The 21,679-nt window shown below is 39.8% G+C and overlaps 3 protein-coding genes across 4 annotated transcripts; 2 read left to right on the top strand and 1 right to left on the bottom strand.

Moving 5' to 3' along the window:
• On the top strand, window positions 2,575-3,421 carry LOC110265241 (protein FAR1-RELATED SEQUENCE 5-like). Its single transcript, XM_021108135.1, has 2 exons — window positions 2,575-2,915; window positions 3,007-3,421. Exons 1-2 carry the CDS (start codon window positions 2,575-2,577, stop codon window positions 3,419-3,421), a joined length of 756 nt encoding a protein of 251 aa, XP_020963794.1.
• Window positions 3,459-6,395, top strand: LOC110265240 (protein FAR1-RELATED SEQUENCE 5-like). The gene is made up of 3 exons (XM_021108134.1): window positions 3,459-4,973; window positions 5,384-5,671; window positions 6,216-6,395. Exons 1-3 carry the CDS (start codon window positions 3,459-3,461, stop codon window positions 6,393-6,395), a joined length of 1,983 nt encoding a protein of 660 aa, XP_020963793.1.
• On the bottom strand, window positions 7,587-8,908 carry LOC110265752. 2 transcript variants are annotated; one of them, XM_021108973.1, is made up of 7 exons: window positions 8,786-8,908; window positions 8,596-8,673; window positions 8,413-8,505; window positions 8,191-8,325; window positions 7,965-8,086; window positions 7,765-7,823; window positions 7,587-7,673 (listed from the first exon to the last, which is right to left on the bottom strand). In XM_021108973.1, exons 1-6 carry the CDS (start codon window positions 8,891-8,893, stop codon window positions 7,796-7,798), a joined length of 564 nt encoding a protein of 187 aa, XP_020964632.1. In that variant the 5' UTR covers window positions 8,894-8,908; the 3' UTR covers window positions 7,587-7,673; window positions 7,765-7,795. The 2 variants fall into 2 exon arrangements, with proteins under 2 accessions (XP_020964632.1, XP_020964633.1); XM_021108974.1 differs by having other exon boundaries at window positions 8,596-8,670.

The raw sequence follows: 21,679 nt of genomic DNA, 5'->3' as shown, positions 1-21,679 counted from the left end.
TCACTAATTTTGTCTTTGTTATTAAAACAAAAAATATAAGTTACTTATCAATTCTAAATTTAATTTATCAATTCTGCAAAAACACTATCGTCTATTTTGTTTCGATTACAAAAATTATTTTAAAAATAAAAACCAACGTTGTCCATTGTGTTATAGAAAAGTGTAGTCATTCAGTCTGCCTTAATAGAAATGCTAACTATTAATATGTTCAACATAAAGATGTGTTAAATTTTAATTTGAAATATAAATTTGTAAAGGATTTATAGTACTAATTATTATATGTATTTGTCGTTTAAAATCTTTAAAATAAGAGATTCCACTTATTTTTATTAAGCTGTTTAATTAATTTGAGTCGGTGCATTTTTTATTTATTCTAATAGGTTTTAATTTTTGTTTTGAGACTTTATATATAATGAAATAAGGGGCGGTCTAGTGTACAAATGAAAGTTGGAGAAGGCGTACAGAGAATTTATTTTTTGTGCCTGGAGGGAGGACGCGTGTGCCGTTCGGTTTGTAACGGAAAAGACTTTGAGGGTGCGGGAGTCGATGTTGGCTTAGAAGGCTTACAAGGGGTGAGCCTAGCCGATACCATTCATTAAAGAGGGATATGAAAACAGGACTGGATTGATGGTGGGTCATTGTGGCTGTGGGCTTTGGGAGGAAAATATTTTTGGGTCAATTTCAAAAAAAGAAAAAAAATTATGAGTTAGTGTGGGAAAAGGGAAACAGTCTGCAGCACTAGTTTCCTAACCAAAGCCCCACCCACTTTCTCCGTTGCAGACCTGGCTGTCGCCTCTGTCTCCCTGATTCGAAGAGTCGTCGTTGCCGGCGGCAGTTGCGCAGGTCTGGGCACTGTGTTAGGGTCGCAGTGGAGGTCTGAAGTTGTGTTGCCGTCGTTGTCTCCAGTGTTGAACGTGGTTCCCCACGCTGAAGGATGCAGTGAGCCGTACTTGCCGTCTGATGTGGAGATCTGGGCGCCGTTCGACGGAAAAGAAGGCTCTGGAAGGTCCAGGGAATCAAAACGCTGCTGCTGAAACAACGCATCACAGAATCCGCAGTTTCTCGTTTAATTTTTCCTGTCAGATCTCAGATTTTCACTGAGGATTATCATCTTCCCACGGAATTCGGTTCTCGCGTTAGCTGGACGCTGATATAGTTCAAAGTCAGGTGTCTAGTATTTTCGTTCCTTTATTTGAATTTATTTGTAAATTTGTGTTTATTGTGAGTGGTTTTACTGCTGTGGGTTTTGTACTTTAAATGAAGCTTAACGATACAGTCGCTGCCATGGTCGCATGGCGAGAATGGCGTTTAGGAAATTCGGAATTTGGATTTTGTGATTTAGATTCACAATCTGTTCGGGTAGGGACACATTTCTACGCCCTGGAGTATCAATTTTTGTAAAAAGAAAAAAAAATTATAGTATCGGTTCTTACATTAGTGGAATTTTAGCGTTGTGCTGTTTTGATGTTTGATGACTCTGGCTCACCGTTCAGGATCAGAAAATAGAAAAGGATTAAGTGTAATTTATTTTAGCCCTTATTACCGTACATAGTTCAAGGGCTCTGATTTTCGTCTACTGGACTAATAGTCCAATAGGGTTTAGACATGGTTATTGTTCTAGGCATGTGATTGGGGATTGGGGAACATCTTCGGATCAAATCATGGTTTCCTCCTTTCCAGAGTAAGCCGAACATTGTACTTGCTACACGAGAATGACTACTCTGGTAGGGGTCCTGCAAAAATCTCCAACGCCAATGCAATTCTGTCATCTTATGTCTATCATACCTCTTCACTAATTGAAGTTTGTAGGTGTTCCTTTTATTTCTATTGCCGCCCTGTTCTCATCATTGTTCGTAGCCCGTAAGGGAATCTTTAGCTGTTATAGTTGGAAGCTGTTAAATGTGTCATCATCATGATTCAGATGTGCTTAGCTGTTTGTACTTGTATACTGTTATTATTAGACGGAAGAGATTCTGGAATTCCCTGTAGCTAATGGATTTTTCTGTCATACTGATTCGTAAGTTGGCAATAAATATTATGGAATTTTCTTAAATACTTTCAGAATATACACTCATTTAAAAATTAAGACTTGTGTATCTGTTGAAACAGAATATCGTGTGTTGTAACTTTGAGACAAGGTATAAGATTGGCAATGTTTTTAAAATTTACCAGTTGAGAAAGTATGTAACCCCTGTGGATTGGTGTTAGTAATCATTGGCTGCTGTTGTGATTAGGAGTGCAATTGCAAAGTTCCTCTATAACACGGCTGTTATGCTACGGTTATGTATGTATTTCAGGTTGATGTGTTGTGTTTGTAATATGTCATGGAGAATATAATAGGATTATAACTCAGCATGAGATTTCCTTGTCATGATTGAAATAATTTTCATTCATGTAGTTGTTTGTGCATAAGACGTTAGGGTGTTGTCCGTTACAGTGGTGCGTGTGCATGGTTGTTTGGCCTTTTAAAATCTGTAGTATAATTTGACAAGAACTTTCATGGGCGGAGTGATTGATCGTAACTTGTTGAGCGCTTTCATGTTTTCAGGCTAGAACTGTGAACTGATAACTCTGATGGATTTCAATGGGATGTTTGGAGCCGAAGTGGAACAGTCAGATGAGAACAGCTCGGATGGATATTGTGGCCATTATTATGCGAGTGACGACGAAGGTGACGAGGACGAAGGTGGTAAGGACTGCGGTGGTCAGGAAGGTGACCCAACAGGGCGCAGAGAAGATGAACATGGTAATTTCTCAGGTGGTGCTAGTCATGCAGGGGATGGTGGCAAAATTTGGCTGGTTATGGCAGAGGATTTCCTAGGCAGAGAGTTTGTTGGGGAGGAGGATGCCTACCTTGCGTACAAGGAGTTTGCTAAGACGAGGGGTTTCGGGGTCCGCAAGGGAGATGTGGAGGCGTGTTGACGGGGTTTTGGTCAGGAGAGACTTTTTCTGCCACCGACAAGGCACAAGACATTCTAAGCACTATGACCGTCCTGAGCGAGTTAGGGAGGAGAGGTTGGAGAGTCGAACCGACTGCAAGGCGAAGTTGAAGATTTACTATGATGTGCAACGCAGTGTGTGGAAGGTCAGGACCATCTTCGATGAGCACAGCCACAAGCTTGCTCCGGCCATGTTTTCCCACCTCTTGCCTAGCCATCGCAAGATGAGTAACGGTGATAAAGTGCAAGTTGATAGCATGAAGAAGTTTGGGATACCAACCTCGAAGATAATGGCTTACATGGCTGGTCAATCTGGAGGGTATGGAATGCTGCGATTTACAAAGCGTGATTTGTATAATTACGTACACGGGCAAAGGATGGCCCGAATCAATGATGGTGATGCTGCAGCAACGATCAGTTACTTGGAGGGCAACGAATGCCGACATGACGACTGTGGCACGTTACACGCGAACTACAGATAATCGGCTGGGGAGCCTTTTCTGGGTCGACGGTGAGATGATGTCGGACTATCAGTTATTTGGAGATGTTATGGCTTTTGATTCAACGTATCGGTTTAATAAGTACAAGAAACCGCTTGTAGTATTCTCCGGGTCAAATCATCACAAACAAACAACCATTTTTTTATTTGCGCTACTGGAGGATGAGGAAGTTCATACTTACCGGTGGCTGCTGTTAAATCTTGTAGACCTAATGGGAGAGAAGACGCTGTGCGTTGTTGTCACGGATGGGGACAAAGCGATGCGCGCAGCCATCGCGGAGGTGTTCCCGGCAGCTAGGCACCGGCTGTGCGGGTGGCACTTAGAGAAAAACTGTGTTCAGAGGGTTAAGGATACCGAATTCCGGAAGGTCTTTAAGAAGGCTATGTATGCCAACTTCGAGGTGGAGGACTTCGAGGAATATTGGAAGAAGGCAGTGGAGTCACTTGGCCTTCAAAATAATAGTTGGGTTCAAAGCACATACGAGCTCAAAGAAAGTTGGGCAACAGCATATCTCTGGGGCACGTTCTGTGCGGGATACAGGACAACCTCCAGGTGTGAGGGAATTAATGCATACATAAAGGGGTTCCTGAAATCCACTGATAGCATTTTGGAGCTGGTGCACAGCTTAGATTGCGTTGTAAAGGATTATCAAAACAACGAAGTCACGGCGCAGTTCTATTCTACGTATTATAGCCCCGTGTTAACAACCGGGCTTGACTCCATTGAGCTTTTTGCATCAAAACTGTACACGCGGGAAGTTTTTAGAGAGGTGAAGAAACAAATCAAGGGTGTTGCGACCTTGTTGTTTCGTGGGAGAGATAGCATCAACACAACGGTTGTCTACAAGTTTTCAAGGATGGGTGCCCCTGGTAGGATTCACAAGGTTTTGTTCCACCCCGATGACAAGAAAATTCAGTGCGACTGTTCGATGTGGAATAGCGAGAGTATTCCATGTAGTCACATTTTCTGCGTGATGAAATACGAGGGTTTGGATCAAATACCGGACAGTCTTATAATGAGAAGATGGTGCAAGGATGCAAAGGATTCCAGCCGGACACCGGTGACTACGAGACCTGGACATGAGGGTCGCATGCTTAGGTATGCCGCACTTTGTTTGGCCACAAGCTTGGTCGCAAGACTTGGTTCGGAGGAGGGCGAAGACTTTGAATTCGCTAGGGAGAGCATCGTGAGTGTAATAGAAAAGCTACGTCACAAAATTTATGAGAGGGCAGGCAGTCAGCCACGTATGTCGGCATGGAGCCCGATGAAGGACCCGGTGGTCTCAAGAACAAAAGGGGCCCCTAAGAGGACGAAGGAGTTCGACCCAAGCAGACAAACGGATTTCCGAGGGAAGAGACATTGTTACACCAAATGTGGCATTCCAAGGCATACAAAGAGGACATGCAGTGGGGACTGTGCACGAGGTGTGTCCGGGGTAGGTAACGGGGTCTCGTCAACGTTTGGCAAAGGTTCGCATCACGGCCCTTTAGCATCGCCAGCGTCGCTTCCGACAGAGCGCGGTTATGCGTATGAGGTAATCTTGGCAAAGGTTGCATTTATGTGATTAGTTTCGTCCAAACAGGGTATGCCGTAATGCTTAGTCTTGTGTTACAGTGACAGGTTGCATGTTATTCCCTGGGTTACAATACCATTTGTGATGTTATTCATGGGTAGGAGTTGTTTGAACATTGCATTTGCCCAATAGAATAATAATAGGCCAGGCGTATCAGTATTAGTGGATTGTGCTTGTTAAACTGTGTCATCATTGGAATTGTTGTATAGGTTGAGACAAGTAACGAAATTAAATTAGAAGGGTTAAGTTGTTTTAAGTGAACACGAGAGGCTGTGCGGTTTCCTACTTGCTGAAGTTAATTACTGGTATCAATTTTTTGCCTAGTGGATTGTATTTTGAACAAAATCTTAAACATGCCAACATGCTTGCAGGATCAAACCTCGACTCATGGCGAAGGTGGTCTCAATAACGTGTCTAGCTCAGCGGTGAATACATCCTCCATGGTGAATCGGAGAGGTAGTCGATCTTGGCATCCTCCGTTCTGTGGCGGGGGAAGTGGGGGGACCTTCTTCCTTGGGGGCCAACACATCCACCAATTCTATGCATCCCAACCTTGCTCTGGACACCAAAGCGAACCGCCGCCGCACGAAGGCCACTGCAGTATGGCGACTCCAACAAGGGCAACGAATGAGGACTTTTTTGAATGGTGGCTGCTCCAGGTACGCGGGTTCTCCTGAGATGTACTACGATGTTTCTATTTCTCTGTTTTAGCAATTCTGACCTGTCGACTAAACCATGTGCCTGTTGGTGTCGAACAGAATGTGATTGGTCCTTGCTCCTCCAGCAAAATGCCGGGTGGAGCTCCCACGCGTGGAACTTGATTTTAAGCGGCGGATAACAGGTAACGAATAATTTCTGTTTTGCCAAATTTTGTATTTTTGGGGTAAAGTCTGTGTTGCTCAGTGGTCGCCTCAAATTTCAATAGTGTGGGATCTGTTTTTCTGATTTCTTGTAACTACTATTCCATAGTGTGTTGGTGGTCACTCTCTTAGTGCTGCCAGCGAACACACGGCATTAGAGGTTTTAGTTGGTTTTTTTTAATTTTGTGTCCATAATAATTTGGGTAGCAGTCAGTTTCCACACCAGTCTCTTCATCAAGGATCTGTGCTCACATGAGATAATTTGGTTGGTTGTAATTGTTCTGGAACGTCTTAAATGCTCATTTCACTATGTCCTTATCTCCCATTTTCTGCATAATTAAAGATTTCTCCACTGTACTATGAGGAGTCGGATCATGATAACTTAGTACCAAGCTCATGGACAGGTGCAGGGCTAGTTGAAGTAATTTGCTTCGTAGATACAGATTCTCAAGCTGAAGGACAGATGCAGGACCACTTGAAGTTATTTGCTTCCTTCATAAAGATGGAGAATACGCATTTTTAGTAGAATAACTGGATGCTGGTTGCTTTGTTTGAGTTAATGTAGGATTTGAACTTGAACTTCTTGGTGTTGAAATTTGGAATACCTTAGGTGTACGTTGCATTGATGTCTTCTTTGTGTTGAAATACTTTGGTTGTAATATTTGGGGTTGCCAATTGCCAGATCGAGTTATTGAGTACTGTTGCAAAGAGGCCAATTGTATCTGATGGGCCAACAATAACGTTTTTTTTGGGGCAACAATAAGGTTTTTTTTTTGTGGGCCAATAATAAATTTTTTTTCTAGCAACAGTAACTTTTTTTTGTGGGCCAACAGTAATGTTTTTTTTGTGGCAACAATAACGATTTTTTTTTGGGCCAACAATAATCTTTTTTTCTTGTGGCAACAATAACCTATTTTTTTTGTGGGCCAACAATTACGTTTTTTTTTTGCAACAATAACTTTTTATTTGTGGGCCAACAATAACGTTTTTTTGTTTTGGTGGGCCATTATACCCGAGTCACAAAATGAAACAGCAAGGATTCGAATCCCCTTCCTGAGGAAAAGCAAAGGTAGTCACAACCCCCGGCCTAACCTCCTCGTTATCAACTTATGTTCAAATTAAAATATATGTATAAAGCTTTCACCCATTGATATAGTTGTGTTTAATTTAATTTATTTTCAGTTCTTAACTCATTCATTGTTTACTTAATTATACATTTTTCTGAACAGAATTTTTAAACGTAGCCAATTTTTCTTTTCCTAACTGCATAAAGTCTATTAATATGATTTCTCAGTAAGTACGTATAGTATACACTAATACAATAGATCTGAACACTGATTTTAATTTCTAGACCATCGTTTGGTTTATAACAATACGTAATTTACGAACATTGTGATTGTTACAAAATGTATCTTGTGGTTAGAGTTGCATAATGTCTTCATAAGAATGGTGCTATAAGTCTTCCACGCTAGAGAATTCCGAAGTGGAAGAAGCTTTCCTTTGCCAGGTGAAGAGTTTTTAACAAAAAATTGGTAGTATGACCTCCAAAAGTGCTTAATGCAACCAAAATATAAACCTAAGGTGGCGCTCCAGGTTGTTCCAAAATGGCCACACGGTTGTTGGTGTAATAAGAAAGGGTACGAACACGTCCTAGGATCGGAACTTTTTGTTGCTGCGATGGCTACTTGGCCTCCACCTGCCAGTGAGCAACCGCTTTGTGAACAATGTCGCCAGCCATTTCGTTGTGCGACTTCATCACCAGATCTACTGCCAAGCGCATACGCGTTGCGGTGCTGACGTTCTATAACACAAGAAAACCGAACCCGACTTAAACTAGGTGGTTAGCCATACACAAGCCTATCATGGGATGAACTAGTCACAGAGAAAAATACCTGGACACTATAATCCTCCCACAGATGGTCCCTAATCATCCACTGTGCCACAATCCATTCTGTTGCATAATCACAAAAAACACAAGTGAGTATGTATTCCATAGAAGATGCCACTTTTACCATGACTGGAGACACTTTTTATTTTCTTGAGTCAACGATGCATGTGCGAGGCATGTGGATTGAGGATATTCGTTGCTCACAATTTTCGATCCTGTTGGGGCAGTTCAGGATCTTCGAAATCAAACATTGAAAACCTGGGTCGAACGGAGCAGTTGCCGGAGAGCCAAGACTGTCCCAGGGTTAGCCCTCCAAGGTACAATGCCTACTTAAACAGGAAGATTATTACAACGATCAAGAACCCAGCGTCAACACCAATTAAAAATTCTAATGCGATCCGAAAGTCGGGAATTAAACTGGGATACTCACCACGCGCATCATTGTGATATTCCTTGCTTCTGCTTGGGCAGGATCTCGAAGCGAGTCCAAGTAAATGAGTTTCATGCGGGGAACGTCAATTATCATGAGATACCAGTGACCATCACACCACATCGGTTGATGTATCTAGACATAAATTGAACAACACATCAGAATTCAGGCCTGACGTGAAAGAATTAACTCGAAAGTAATTGGGTCACGTAACTAACATACCCTGGTGACCCTGTCCACCTTGCACCGCATGTAGTTGTTACGAAGCGAGGTGGTAGTGCCTGAGGTAAGCATACGGCCTTCGAGCGCGGCTTGCTGGTTTAATTCAAGAAGGGAAACTTTACCTTTATGTTCTCAACAAATTAACTACCGCTCAACAAATTTGAAAGTAAGACCATGACATACCATGATGCTTGTGGGGAGGAACCATTGAGTTTGTTTTGAATTCCTTGTGAGCATACGGACGACCACATTTAGAACCTGCAGCGAAAGAAGTGATCAATGAAGAATAGGGTCAGTGTGTCATCATCAGTTCGCGCATAAAGGCATGCCGTTAAGACCACGTTATACTATCAGGTTCTCTAGAGGCACCTACATCGTCCACAACGTCCGCTCTCGGAACAAGCGTCATCAGGGCTGCCTTGTTAGTGATGCAGTCGCTGACATCAACTAGTAGCTCGCTGTCAGGAAAGCATGCAGTCATGTCACAAAAATCGAATATCAAAAGACATTCTGACCACAGAGCCCTTATTGCAAGCCCGCCTCATGTTACTAACCTGGGGGGAGATCCCTGCAGAAGACGTAAGCCGCCACGGCCAGCTCAACTGGAGAAAGATTCATGTCATGCTGTGGCTAGAATGCCAAGTTCATGGTCTGCCAAATCCATGGAAAGTGTCACAAACAAAGTACTACTAGCAACTCTGATATCGCATACTAGGTTAGAGTTGGTTTTTGTTAGTTTAAAAATAGATTGAAGGACGCACCCGGGGAATGTGGTCGAGTTTCATCGCCGTCCCTTGGCAAACATCGAGCACATCGTCGTTCTCAGCGGGATAGTAATTGGTCTGAACCCTAGTGGGGCGACGCATGCATCCAGTGCCTTCTTTAAGGGGATTCCTCCTGGTTGGGCTATCACACACTTTCTCGGAAGTCAAATCGACCTACAAGAATGAACTGAATTATTAGGCTATCTTGAACAAACGTTTCATAGAATAATTTATATGCATGCTATAAATAAACCCCCTTATCCCAGAAGACCAAACCACTTCCGGCGAGGGACTTGCGGGTGACTTTTTGTGGGGCCAAAGGTTCTTTCTTGCGGGTTTCTTCTTCCGCAAACTTTTGAACGGCATATGATCAACCGTGAATATCGTGTCCATGGTAGGACGGGATGAGAAACCCTTGCCTTGTCCTGGAGTACGTAGTTGGCTGTCGATGGTCCTCTTCTTCGACGTCGCAGTGGCTTCCCCCTTGCAGCATGTGCAAGTGGCGCAGTGCCCAAAGGGAACCAGGTTCAGGGACATAGCAGAATTGTCTCTTCTCAGTAGCTTGATTGCATCTCTCACTTCTTGTACAAGTGCATCATGCCGGGATAACATGGCTGAAAGTTTCCTCACCTCTGTTTGCATCTCGAAGACACTTGTCACCGTACTTATCGCGATGGTTTCGCCGTCCTGCAGCAACACGTACCACATCACACAATCTTGCACTTCCAAATAACCCACATTTTGGATGCAAAAGGCAAAGGACCCAAGTAAGAGGTACCTGGTTTTTTGGAGCACGGGAGGATCGGGAACTTCCATATGATGCAACTTTATCATCATCTCCGCCTACAAAGTCCCTGTAAAATTCAATTGAGAATAAAACTTTAGCATACTATCCCAGGTACATTCCATGCAATGTATACTTTGACCCTTAAATAATTAACTCCATATATTTAATTACCTGCTAATTTTAAGACACGACCTCTTCCTCGCACACGACGATGAACATTTGGAACTCGATCCAGCCCCCGGTACTGGTACAGGAAGCGGTCTCTCCCGAACGTTCTCAAACGACTTTTCGCCGAAGGACAAACGACGGGAGCGCCTGAAATACCCAGGAATTTCAACGGTTAGCATAGCACCACGGGTTATACGCCCAAGCCATACAAATACCTCCATCGACGGTGGCTACCCTGCACCCCCTTCTCCTTTCAGCTTTTCGAGCACGGCGATCATGTTGACAGGCCCAGGAGTATAAGGGGTACATGCTTGTGTCAACTACAACCCACTGGCCCACACATTCTCTCGCTATCACAGCCCATCAGATTGGTTACTTTCTAAACATGCTTGTTTTGTTGGGCCAGGCATGCATGGGCCTGCACCAATGATGACACTCATAGGGCCAACTTGGTTCTACACATGCTCACGGAACCCTAATACGACAACGGGGACAGTAAGGTCTTTTGAAAAGACCATGTTTCCAACCCCGGCAAGATACTTACTAGGCAGAGCTTGTGAAGGGAAAGACATGGGTAACGGACCCGAGTGCGCTGACACTATTGAAATAGTAACGGTTCAAAAGAAACAGATCACAGCTATACTAGGAAGGAATCAACTCACATGGCTTTGAGCGAAGAGCAAATCTTTCACGTGGTTTCTGCAGACGGGTAAGGAACGTGTCCGCCACTTAGGGTTCCATTCACGGACCCCAACGAACCGAGTCTGCCCTGTGTTGTCCTCTTCGGTGGCAAGATTCTGGCGTGCCGAGAAACAGTGGCGAAGGAATAATAGCGTCACACCCGCACACTGCCAGTCACCAACATGGATACCATTTTCGTGGAGGAGGTTAACAGGCCCAAGTTTTTTTTCATTTTTCTGCAATGCCTCGTGGAAGTGTTGTGATCTTCGTGAACGACTCCTGCTACCTAACCCCATCCTCACATAGTCATCACATGAATTGACCTTTGACGGAACTACCCCTTACATTTTCGTCAACTTCATTCGCATCAAATTAGTATGACCATGACCATCTTCATATTTGTGGCAGGAAACCACAATAGCCAGGGACGAAATAGTCTTTCCACAGGCATCACAAACCAATGCATGCTACATTACAACCATTGTGTTGTCCATCATGCTATCGTGTCATAGCTGCTTTAACAAAAAAGCACAACGCACAAGACGAAGCTATGTAGGTATTCGTGGGGCCCGCAACTTGACCCATTATACATGCATCACGAGGCTGGCTAATTTGACTTGTACATTGTAGAGAGTCATTGTTATGATCGGGGCAAACTCGACCATCCAAAAAACTACCTAAGAAAGTGACACTATAAATATCCCCCAAAGGCTTCCACACCACAATGCATCACACAAAGCCCTTCAGGGTTAGACTAGAAGAGAGCCTTAGAGAACCTCCAAAACATGGCACTCCATAATGGGGAGAGTCTCACCCCACTAAATAAACACCACACACGTTACAAATACCTGTTAGGCAGACACATAAACCCCTTCAATGTTTTCTTGGGATTGGGTGGCATTGGGAACAAACACATGACTCAGTTACCTTTCTAATTATGTCGGATCCATTAATGGGTGTATGCCTTGGCAAATTTCACGTTTAAGAAGGCCAGGGTGACTTGCAAGACTGCCGCTCTACCAATGTGTTTAGCGTCAGTGAATGCAAGTTTACCGACTCCCTGCTATAAGTTGGCACATCGAGTGAGCGACGTTGTGGAATAGCAAATGGTGCCGATAATAATCTCTTGGTGTATCTCAAGTTGAGACATTTTACTTTGTCTGTTTCAATAGTTGATACTAGTATATGTTTTTCACTACTTAGCTCTTCAACAAATGTTTTAAATTTATTTTCATGTATGTTTCATCTCATAATTGGCCATATGTATGTACAAATTAATTAACCATTCTTATCGTATGTACTTGTCCCCTGATCGATATTTGCCGGTCATTCTTCTTCTCTCGTACATACAGGCTTAATACGTTAAAAATAATTGATCAGTACGTTCATGGCGTAGCTCGTCACAAGAGACACATATTATACGCTGTAACACCGCAATATCTACACACGGCTCAGCATGAACAGTTACCGTCGACATGCCCACTGTTGCACGACCATTAACTCTCGTGACGAGAAGCCGTAAGTAGCGTAGGAGGGTGTGAAAAACACTAACAGTATTAATTAAAACTATGACCTAGAAGGAGCGGAGGGCCGCAAGGTCTCAGTCACAACCACTTTCGCCGGCTAAGGTAGGCTCATCATGCCTCTCCAGAGCACGCATCCTTTGAACCTACAGATGCTCGGGTAGGTCAAACACTAACTTTCCATGTCCTGCTGGATGCCGTCCCCATGCAATGCACGTGAAAATATAGGGGAAACATATGCCGCGGGAAACCCCACATGCAATCTGATGCCACATGCATGCCGCGCTCCCACTGTCCGCCAGCCCACCCGAATCGAAGCCTACTTTGGACAAGAGCTGTGGCGATCCATGCAACCTGACACCATGCAAAGCCACGTACGAGAACTTTGTTATTTCATTGGTGCAATACCGGCATTAATATGTTGAGAAAAGTTTTATCCAAACAAGTACAAAAATTTATTTGCATGAAAGAAACATAACAGATTATAAGCCACAGGACTTCATGTTGGGATTAGGCTTTCGAACTCGTAAAGAAAGAAACAATAACATTCTCGTAAATAAAAATATAAAACATAAATAAAGGAAATCATTTTTAGAAATTAAAAATAACTTAAGAATTTTTTCCACCTGCTTTTTTAGTTTGAAAAAGGTCAACAAATTAAACTATCACTACTTTATAGATTATAAAACGAACAATTTATATCATTAAATTATTTTTATAAAATGGTCGTAAGGGACAAAATCTCCGTCAGCTAAGAAGAACAGGTCTTAAAAAAAATTAGATAATAAATTTCGTTATTAAAATTTGAAGGAATTTAATGTGTTTATTTTTATATTTATTTAGGAATTAAATTTGTTGCACAACTTGGCATACTTAATTTTCCTAATCGCTATTTACCAATAATATTCTTTTTCTAGAAATATAAAAGAGTAATTAGTTATTAGCATGAAAAAGGTTTTCTATTCATAGTTATGAAATTAATTCATTCATTGTAGAACAATTGAATTGTGATTCTAACTTCTAATTACAACATTAGTATTTTTTTTAAATTACATGCAATAAATATTTAAAATGGAAGAAGAGAAAACATATATTAACAATATAAGCAGTAAAAATTTAAAATTAATTAAGAAGTACGTATACTTTAACTTTTTTATTTAAATTATATTAAGTTGTTAATTTTATTTTCTGTTTTACATAACGGTAGAGACGAATAGAGAATGAGAGGAAAGAGAGAGATAAAGAAGAAGAATGAGAGAGAAAGTTTGTTAATTTTAGAAGCCTAAAAAATCTTAATTTTAATTATAGTAAACCCTAATATCTGGTGACACATTTTGCTTAATCAAACTACTTATATAAAATATGAATTAGAAATTATATATATAGACTGAGCATGATAGAGAAAAATAGAAAACATGGGAGACGTAGATAACAAATTATTAGATGGATGTTTACTATTTTAGAGGAAAATATTTTATCTGATCTTTAATAAGAGTGTCATGGGACACATTTTGGTTATTGAATTAGTTAGTAATATATAAATATAATATATAACATAGCTGTATTTCAAATTTAGTATTTTAATTTCAAATTTAATTTAATTAAAATATACTTAGAGAATGTTATGTCGTGTATTTTGATTGTAAAATGAGTAATTAGTCATTGATAATGACATATAAGAGAGATAGAATGAGTGAAACAATAAGATTGATAGAGAAAGGAAGATATAAGAGGAGAGAGTTTTTTAATTTTCGAGGAAAAGCGAGACAGGGGGCGTTAAAATTTTTTAACTAATGGGCAGAGTCATTACCATCAACCTTTTAAAATCTGAGTAATATCAATTGGGAAATAAGAAACAAACCATTACGAAAAACTAAAAAACAAAAATTCTAACACGTCAAGACATGGCTTGGTAACTGGAAGCTAAAATTCAAATTGGGTTAGTCACATTAAAAGCTATACACCCTCCTTTATGTATTGCGTAATGGAAAAGTCTACAAAGAAACGCTAGCAAAGATCTTTGCTTCAAAAGGAAAGACTTGAAGAAAGGCTTCAAGATTTTGTGGCCAAGAAAATACGAGATCGGATTCGGCCAGGAAGGATATCTTCCTCGGTAAAAAGTTCATATCCAATTTTGATCCACCAACAAAAACATACCCTCCGAGTCTCAGGCTTTGCAGAAGATGGATGAAACAATTATGAGAGAGATGCACGCAACAGATTCGGACTATCTCTCTCTCTCATATGATGAAGCTGCCGTTACTTTGATGTTGGAGAATAAGACAGTGTTAGGGTTGAACGTGATTCAACCTTGGAAGCTTCACTCTTCTACATTAAAGGTGAATGGCCAAGGGTTGAAGGTAAGGAGTGAGGGCCAAGGTTCTAAAAACCGGATCGAACCAGTCGGTCAAATCGATTCAACGGAAACCAACGATGCAAGCGATCCGGTCCTCCACCCATAAACGCTCAACGGAATACCGCTGGAAAACCGCCAAAACAGCCAAGAATCGGTCGGTTGGACCGGACCGGCCAATCAATGGCCGGTTGGGCCGGTCCGGTTGCCTGCCGGTTAGGATAAAACGACAACTTTTTCTAATCCGTAAAAGAAAAAAAAAAGGATAAACGGAAACGTATCTACTAGTGAACCAACCCCCCTTTTCCCGCAATCATTCATTCATTTGTCACTACTCACTCCCTGTACTGGACAACTCTGAAGCAAAGGAAAACTCTAGCCTTTCATCGTTGCCGCCGTCCCCAGGTCCTCAGCATCGTTAGTCGCTTATGGCTCTTAATGTTTTGGCTCAAATTCACTGCTAACCATCAAATTGCATTATTCATGCAACTGGACTTCAGTTTGTCTCCTCACCGAGTTTTCCCAGTCTTTCATAACTTCGACCGAATCGAAAACGCCCTCTCTCCTCCAGACCGATCCGAATTGCTCTTTAGATTTTTCGCTGCAAATTCGGAATATCCTAACAACCAACTGCTTGCTGATTTTACACACTGCCATTCACCAATAATGCAGCCACTTCGGAGGCATACCCACATCTATACTGATCAAAGTGACTCTTTCTAGTGCATTCTTTTAATTAATACTAACAGTCAGAAGTCAACAAACCCTACACGGGTACACTCCAGACTAGACTTATATAACGTCCAGTAATTATGGCGCCAACCAGTATATTTACATATTCGAATCTTTTACTATATTATTTAGTTAAAGTCCTAATAAATAAATAGAATCGACACATTTAAACTGTATCTAAACTGTATTTTTTTAAAGATATTTTACCATATCAAAGTTCTTGCGAATACTGCATGAATTATACTTTTACTGTTAATTTAGTAGTGCCAAGTATTTAATATGCGTTATCTTTATTCATTACTTTTTAAATTATACAAAATTAACCAATAACGAGTACATCACTAAAACAACTACTTCCTGCCAAATAAACTAACAGTGGTTTTGGTAACCACGTTTGAAAGGAAAAACCACATTAGAGCTGTTTGAAAGCTTCAATTTTGTGTTTGTCTAATTTTCTTCTCTACACACGCAAAAGTTATTTTGTTCATAAAACCACGTTTACAAGATTCAATAATTTCTAGCTTCTCCGTTGCACTAACGTGCTTTTAACCACTATCTTCAACATATATTTTTCTTTTACCGACTTTATCCTGATCCCATTAGGTCAATTAAATTAAGCAAAAAAATTAACCATAAATAATAATAATACTTAAATACTATAACTTACTAAAAATGAGTACTAACAGTATTAAAAATATACTTCAGAAAAAACATATAAGAGAAAAGTATAAAAAAAAATTAAACATGTATCAAAAAATAACATTACACTTTAACGTCATGTCATTTTAAGTAATTATCTACCTAAAAGTGATTTTGCTAATATTATTCAAACAATATTTTTTTCATCAAAAGCAATTTTAGTAAAGAGTTTCCAAACAATTATTAATGTTGACCCAAACTTTTATTCAAACTCCAATTTAACAAACCGCACTCCAAACACACACTAAATCTTCAATGTTCAGCAAAAATTTAGTCCGGACGCATTTCTTCTTTCACTTCCTTAATTTTTTTCGAGTTTATTTGGGTCATACAACGTTTTCTTTTTTTTGGTCAACCGTCAAACAACACAGAATTAATTAATGTTCCAGTATGCTTGTAACGCATGCCACCCTTTCAAACATGATGCCCCCACGGCCCACCCATATCCAAGGCCACACATGGAGCCCATCCAACCACGGCCCAATCCTCCACATCCTGCCGCAGCTACTTCTATCCAAACGGAGCCAATTCCCTTCCTGCGCATCAGCTACTCGGCTACATGGTGGCTTCACGTTACACCGTTCCCCGTGGACACCTGTTAGCACCACATAGCCCCAGGAGGAATATCTGTATCCTCACATATGTATACTATAAATTCCCATGAAATAATAATCACCAACACGGTGGATTTCGGAAATTGCTTGCGGACACAGAAAAGAAAACCAATCCACCTGAAGGAATATGTAGAGTTATATGTTATAGGAGTATCCATTCCCAAGGGCTCTATTAGTGAGGACAGTTGCAGAAGTCCCTGTAAAAGGGCATCTGACATTCCATGAAAGTGAGGCATCAAGTGAACCATACCTATCAGGGTTAGGTTATGGTTGTGGTCAAGGATCACCTTCCTAACCTTTTAACTACTAGTACCTCAATTTAAATATATTGATAACTTTATCTCGCAGTTTGTGTGTATTTCCGGTTTATGTATTCTCTTCCTATCAAATTTTGCATAGTGTTTTCCATCTCTCAACCCGGTCTGGTTGCAGAAGAATTTTCTATGGATCAAATTTCCATTTTCATCCTTGCCGTAATCCCCTTTTCGGATAACAAACTCATGGCATTTTCCTAATCGCAGGTAAAATTTATAGGCTCGTTGCTCAGTTCGGAACACCATCCGATTAATATCCTCTGCTGTCAGCCCCAATACATCTCCGTAACCAGATGCTTCCTCATCTGAATCCTCATTTATTACATCAAAATCAGCGGAGTCATCTGTTTGGTTACTTGGACCACACCTCGCATCCCCTTTATGGTATCCATCTCTACCGTTAGTCGCCACAAAGCAGCTAATTTCCATCTGTGAAATTAGAGTACATACATCAAAATGTCCATAACTAATCCCAGCGTATACAACTGCACAACTAAATGGAAAAGCTTTGCCGACTTGGAATATAATTCGTGATAATTAACTTGCTAACTTTTCTTTTCTACCCTCTTAAAAAGTTGTCATCCTGTTAAGAATGATAGACCTTATTAAATGTGTTAGTAATTCCTAAAACCCAAACAACTAACACTAAAGATAAAACAATTATGACTGCGAATTAGACTCATTCACAAGATGATAATAATAATCTAAAGCCTTACCCATTGTAATAAATGATGTGTTCACGTGCACTAGTAATAAACCATTAACAACGGTCACACTAAAATAAAAGCTTTACTATAAGTCCCAACAAATAGTTTCATCATTAGAGTAGGTTTTATAATTTTAGGTTGTAATACAAAAATATTCACTTAAACAATTTATCTTTAAAACTTTTAGGATAAGACATTTTAGCAAAATAAGAAAATACAAAAAAAAAAAACAATTTTCTGGCAGTGTCAAATGTCATCTTTTGTTCCCCCTTTTTCCTTTAAAAGAAATCATTTTACCATTTGGTTGTGAAAAGAATTAACATCTTTCTTACAATGACTACAGTTGCCTTCAATGTGATTGTAGAACTACTTGTTCAATATGCTTTTAGGATACACAAGCTGCTGCCCACGCTCGGGTGGAAGTAGTCAAAGAAACGAAAATAGAGGTGGACAAGAAAATAGAAGCTAACCTGAAAGCAGTTACAGAGATTAAGGTTGTAACATATATGGCTCTGAGGAATGCAGATACGGCAGATTCTGTGATAGAAGCAGTCAAGGATGACCCAAGTAGGTGGCGTGAAGAACAAAATAGCAATATGGGCTAAACAAAAAATTAACCAACCTTGTCAATCTCTTTGCACATCTACAAGGCAATAGAAAGTCAAAGATCAGATATATAGATAGTGTTCAATATATAACAAAAAAATAAGCAAAAGGGAACCATATTGGTTGTAGCAATTAAAATCTTGCCCTATCTCTTTCCGATTTGGGGGTTCTTAATCAACTACATGTCCAGCACGATCATCTTACGGATGAACAACTTCCATAAAAATATTTTGCAAACGGAGATAAACTCATTCTCAAAATCTGTTTCAAAGTATTGGGTTCTTAGGACCCTAAAAACTTCCAAAAAGTTAACAATAAACAAACATTATGGTTGAGGAATCTGGCATTTGGATTTAGCTTCTCTCTAGGGGACACTCTTTACTTTGCAAAACATAAAAGGCTGAATATGATGATTGAGTTCAGGAAATAAAGGGCATTTGCAATTTGTTTTCAAAACAACAAAATGGACAGCACCAACATCTGGTTCCACATCATTGCAGAATGATGAGTTAAAAAAAAATCAACCTTCACAATTTTTAACTAATTAGATGGGAGTTAGGAGGTGGATGTTGATTAATGATTTTATTAGAACATGTTTGGGTGATCGGCAATGGAAATAGTGGTTATGGTTCCCACGTGCAGAATCATAGATTACTTAAGTTATTAGAAAATTAAGCCCCAATGCTCAATGATACAGGATAGCCGGTTAGTCCACTGAACATGGAGGTAAATTCAATACACTCTAGTATTAATAGAGTTTGTATTATAGAGAATAGTAACTGTAATGTGTATGTGTATTGATCTAACCCAGTGAAGCTCATTGTATACATTTAGCTATATAAAGAAGAAGAAAGCAACTAACTAATCTGCCTACTGATTCTGTTATAACAGAATAATATAATTAGGAAAACAGAATGCGTGCGACTTGAACTCCATGTAACTGCACTACATTTACCTGTATTCTCTATGTCTGCAACTGATTACTATTATTCTGTGTATATACTCTTCTGAAAGGTTTAAAGTTAAAATTTTAACTGTTGAAAAAAACCGCCCTTAAAATCCCTTAAAGATAAATAAATTTTAATAAAATGCTAAAAAAAGTTATTTGCTACATTAAGGAACACTTTATCAAAGATTGTGCACACTGTTTTTCTTTCCTTTAGCCAAATTGTCAAATATTTTGTGATGCTATATTGGGATGTTACTCACTTTATTGATTGCATTGCATTATACTTGTATGCATCACAATAACAGATGAACAGTGCTGACAACATGGCTAGCTAACCAATCCTACTTGCCACTGCTATGATTTAGTAGGGAGACTATACATGTAATCAAACTACTTTGGCATATTAACATTGCGAATTAGCAATTAATAACACCCTTGCTTGCTAGAATTGTGCGAACTGTTTAAATTAAGTTACCATTGAAAATTGAAATGGAATGTTGTTTAAACTAACTCTTGTTATTACAATTGCAAACTTTAGGCACAAATTTCTTGGGATCAGAAATTATGAACACGGTCCTACAAATGTAGAATCAAAACTCTAACCTTTTCTTAGGAAGCACATCACATCTTCACCCAAACATGAGCATACCCACATTTCAGAGAAAAAAAAAATTATGGCATAATAGTTTCATTTGGACTTTGTGCAACGAAAATATACAATGCATACCTCCACCGGCAGTTCGCGATCGATGGCAGTCTCGCCCAGCTTCGGTGCTCCATTTTTTGAGCATCGACACTGTCCCACCCGTAGCACAGCCCACTCTCTAGTGAAGCCGACCAATCTTCGCTAACACACGTGGAGCCACCACCCAGGGAAACTCAGCTTCGCTCCGGTGCCGTCAGAGGAGGAGCAAGTTCTTCTCTCTATCTACGGTTTCTATTTTTCCTCTGTTAAGTTCATCCCCTGGGTTACCCTCTTTCTATTTTTAGCGAAGCAACCTGAAGTCACCACCAAAGCCATTTTTTCTGCTCCATTTACAAATACTTTACAACCAAAAAACCCCACTTTAGATAGGCCCATTATTAGATATCTGATGCACGAAATTATGATGTCCAGGCTCGAACAATCCCTGGCAACGTGAGCAACTTGGTGCGCGTAATCGTGATTACACACTCATAATTTGTCACAACTTCGATACAACTAACCAGCAAGTACACTGGGTCGTCCAAGTAATACCTTACGTGAGTAAGGGTCGAATCCCACGGAGATTGTTGGTATGAAGCAAGCTATGGTCACCTTGTAAATCTCAGTCAGGCAGATATAAAGTGATAATGGTGTTTTCGAATATTAATTAATAAAATAGGGATAGAGATACTTATGTAATTCATATGGATTCATAGGACATTTATAACTTTAAGACATAGTTACTACTACTAATGATCATGTAATGAAGACACAAACACAGACAAACACATAACATAGAAAACAAAAACAGAAGAAATAAGAACAAGGAATGAATCCACCTTAGTGATGGTGGCGTTTCCTTCTTGAGGAACCAATGATGTTCTTGAGCTCTTCTATGTCTCTTCCTTGTCTTTGCTGCTCCTCCATATGTTCCACCCTTAGTTGCTTCCAATAATTGTGTGGAAGAAAATGTATCCCCTGAGGTGTCTCAGGGATCTCTTGATTTGCAGTCAAATGTTCTACCACTGAGCTATAGACCCTTGATGGAAGCTTTTGTCTTCCCTTTCCTCTTTCTAGAGGCCTCTCTGGCCTTAGGTGCCATCAATGGTTATGGAAAAAAACAAAAAAAGCTATGCTTTTTACCACACCAAACTTAGAATGTTGCTCGCCCTCGAGCAAAAGAAGAAAGAATAGGAGAAGAAGAAGAAGGTATGGAGGAGAAGGAGGGAGTTTTCGAAAATTATTTTTGAAAAGAAGTTAGTGATTTTTGAAAATGGTTTTTGAAAAATTGTTAGTAATTTTCGAAAATTAAGATTTAAAAATTAAAATAATTAATAAATTAAAAAGAAATTTTGAAAAAGGGGGAAGATATTTTCGAAAATGAGAGAGAGAGTTAGTTAGGTGGTTTTGAAAAAGATAAGAAACAAACAAAAAGTTAGTTAGTTAGTTGAAATAAATTTTAAAAGGATAAGAAGTTAGGAAGTTAGAAAAGATATTTTGAAAAGATATTTTTTAAAAGATAAGATAGGAAGATATTTTTGAAAAGATATGATTGACATTAGTTTTGAAAAAGATTTGATTTTTAAAATCACAATTAATGACTTGATTCACAAGAAATCACAAGATATGATTCTAGAACTTAAAGTTTGAATCTTTCTTAACAAGCAAGTAACAAACTTCAAATT

The sequence above is a fragment of the Arachis ipaensis genome, chromosome B08, assembly GCF_000816755.2.
Source record: "Arachis ipaensis cultivar K30076 chromosome B08, Araip1.1, whole genome shotgun sequence".
Taxonomy (NCBI): domain Eukaryota; kingdom Viridiplantae; phylum Streptophyta; class Magnoliopsida; order Fabales; family Fabaceae; genus Arachis; species Arachis ipaensis.
The sequence above is the reverse complement of the archived record's forward strand: the minus strand, read 5'-3'. Positions and strand labels throughout refer to the sequence as shown.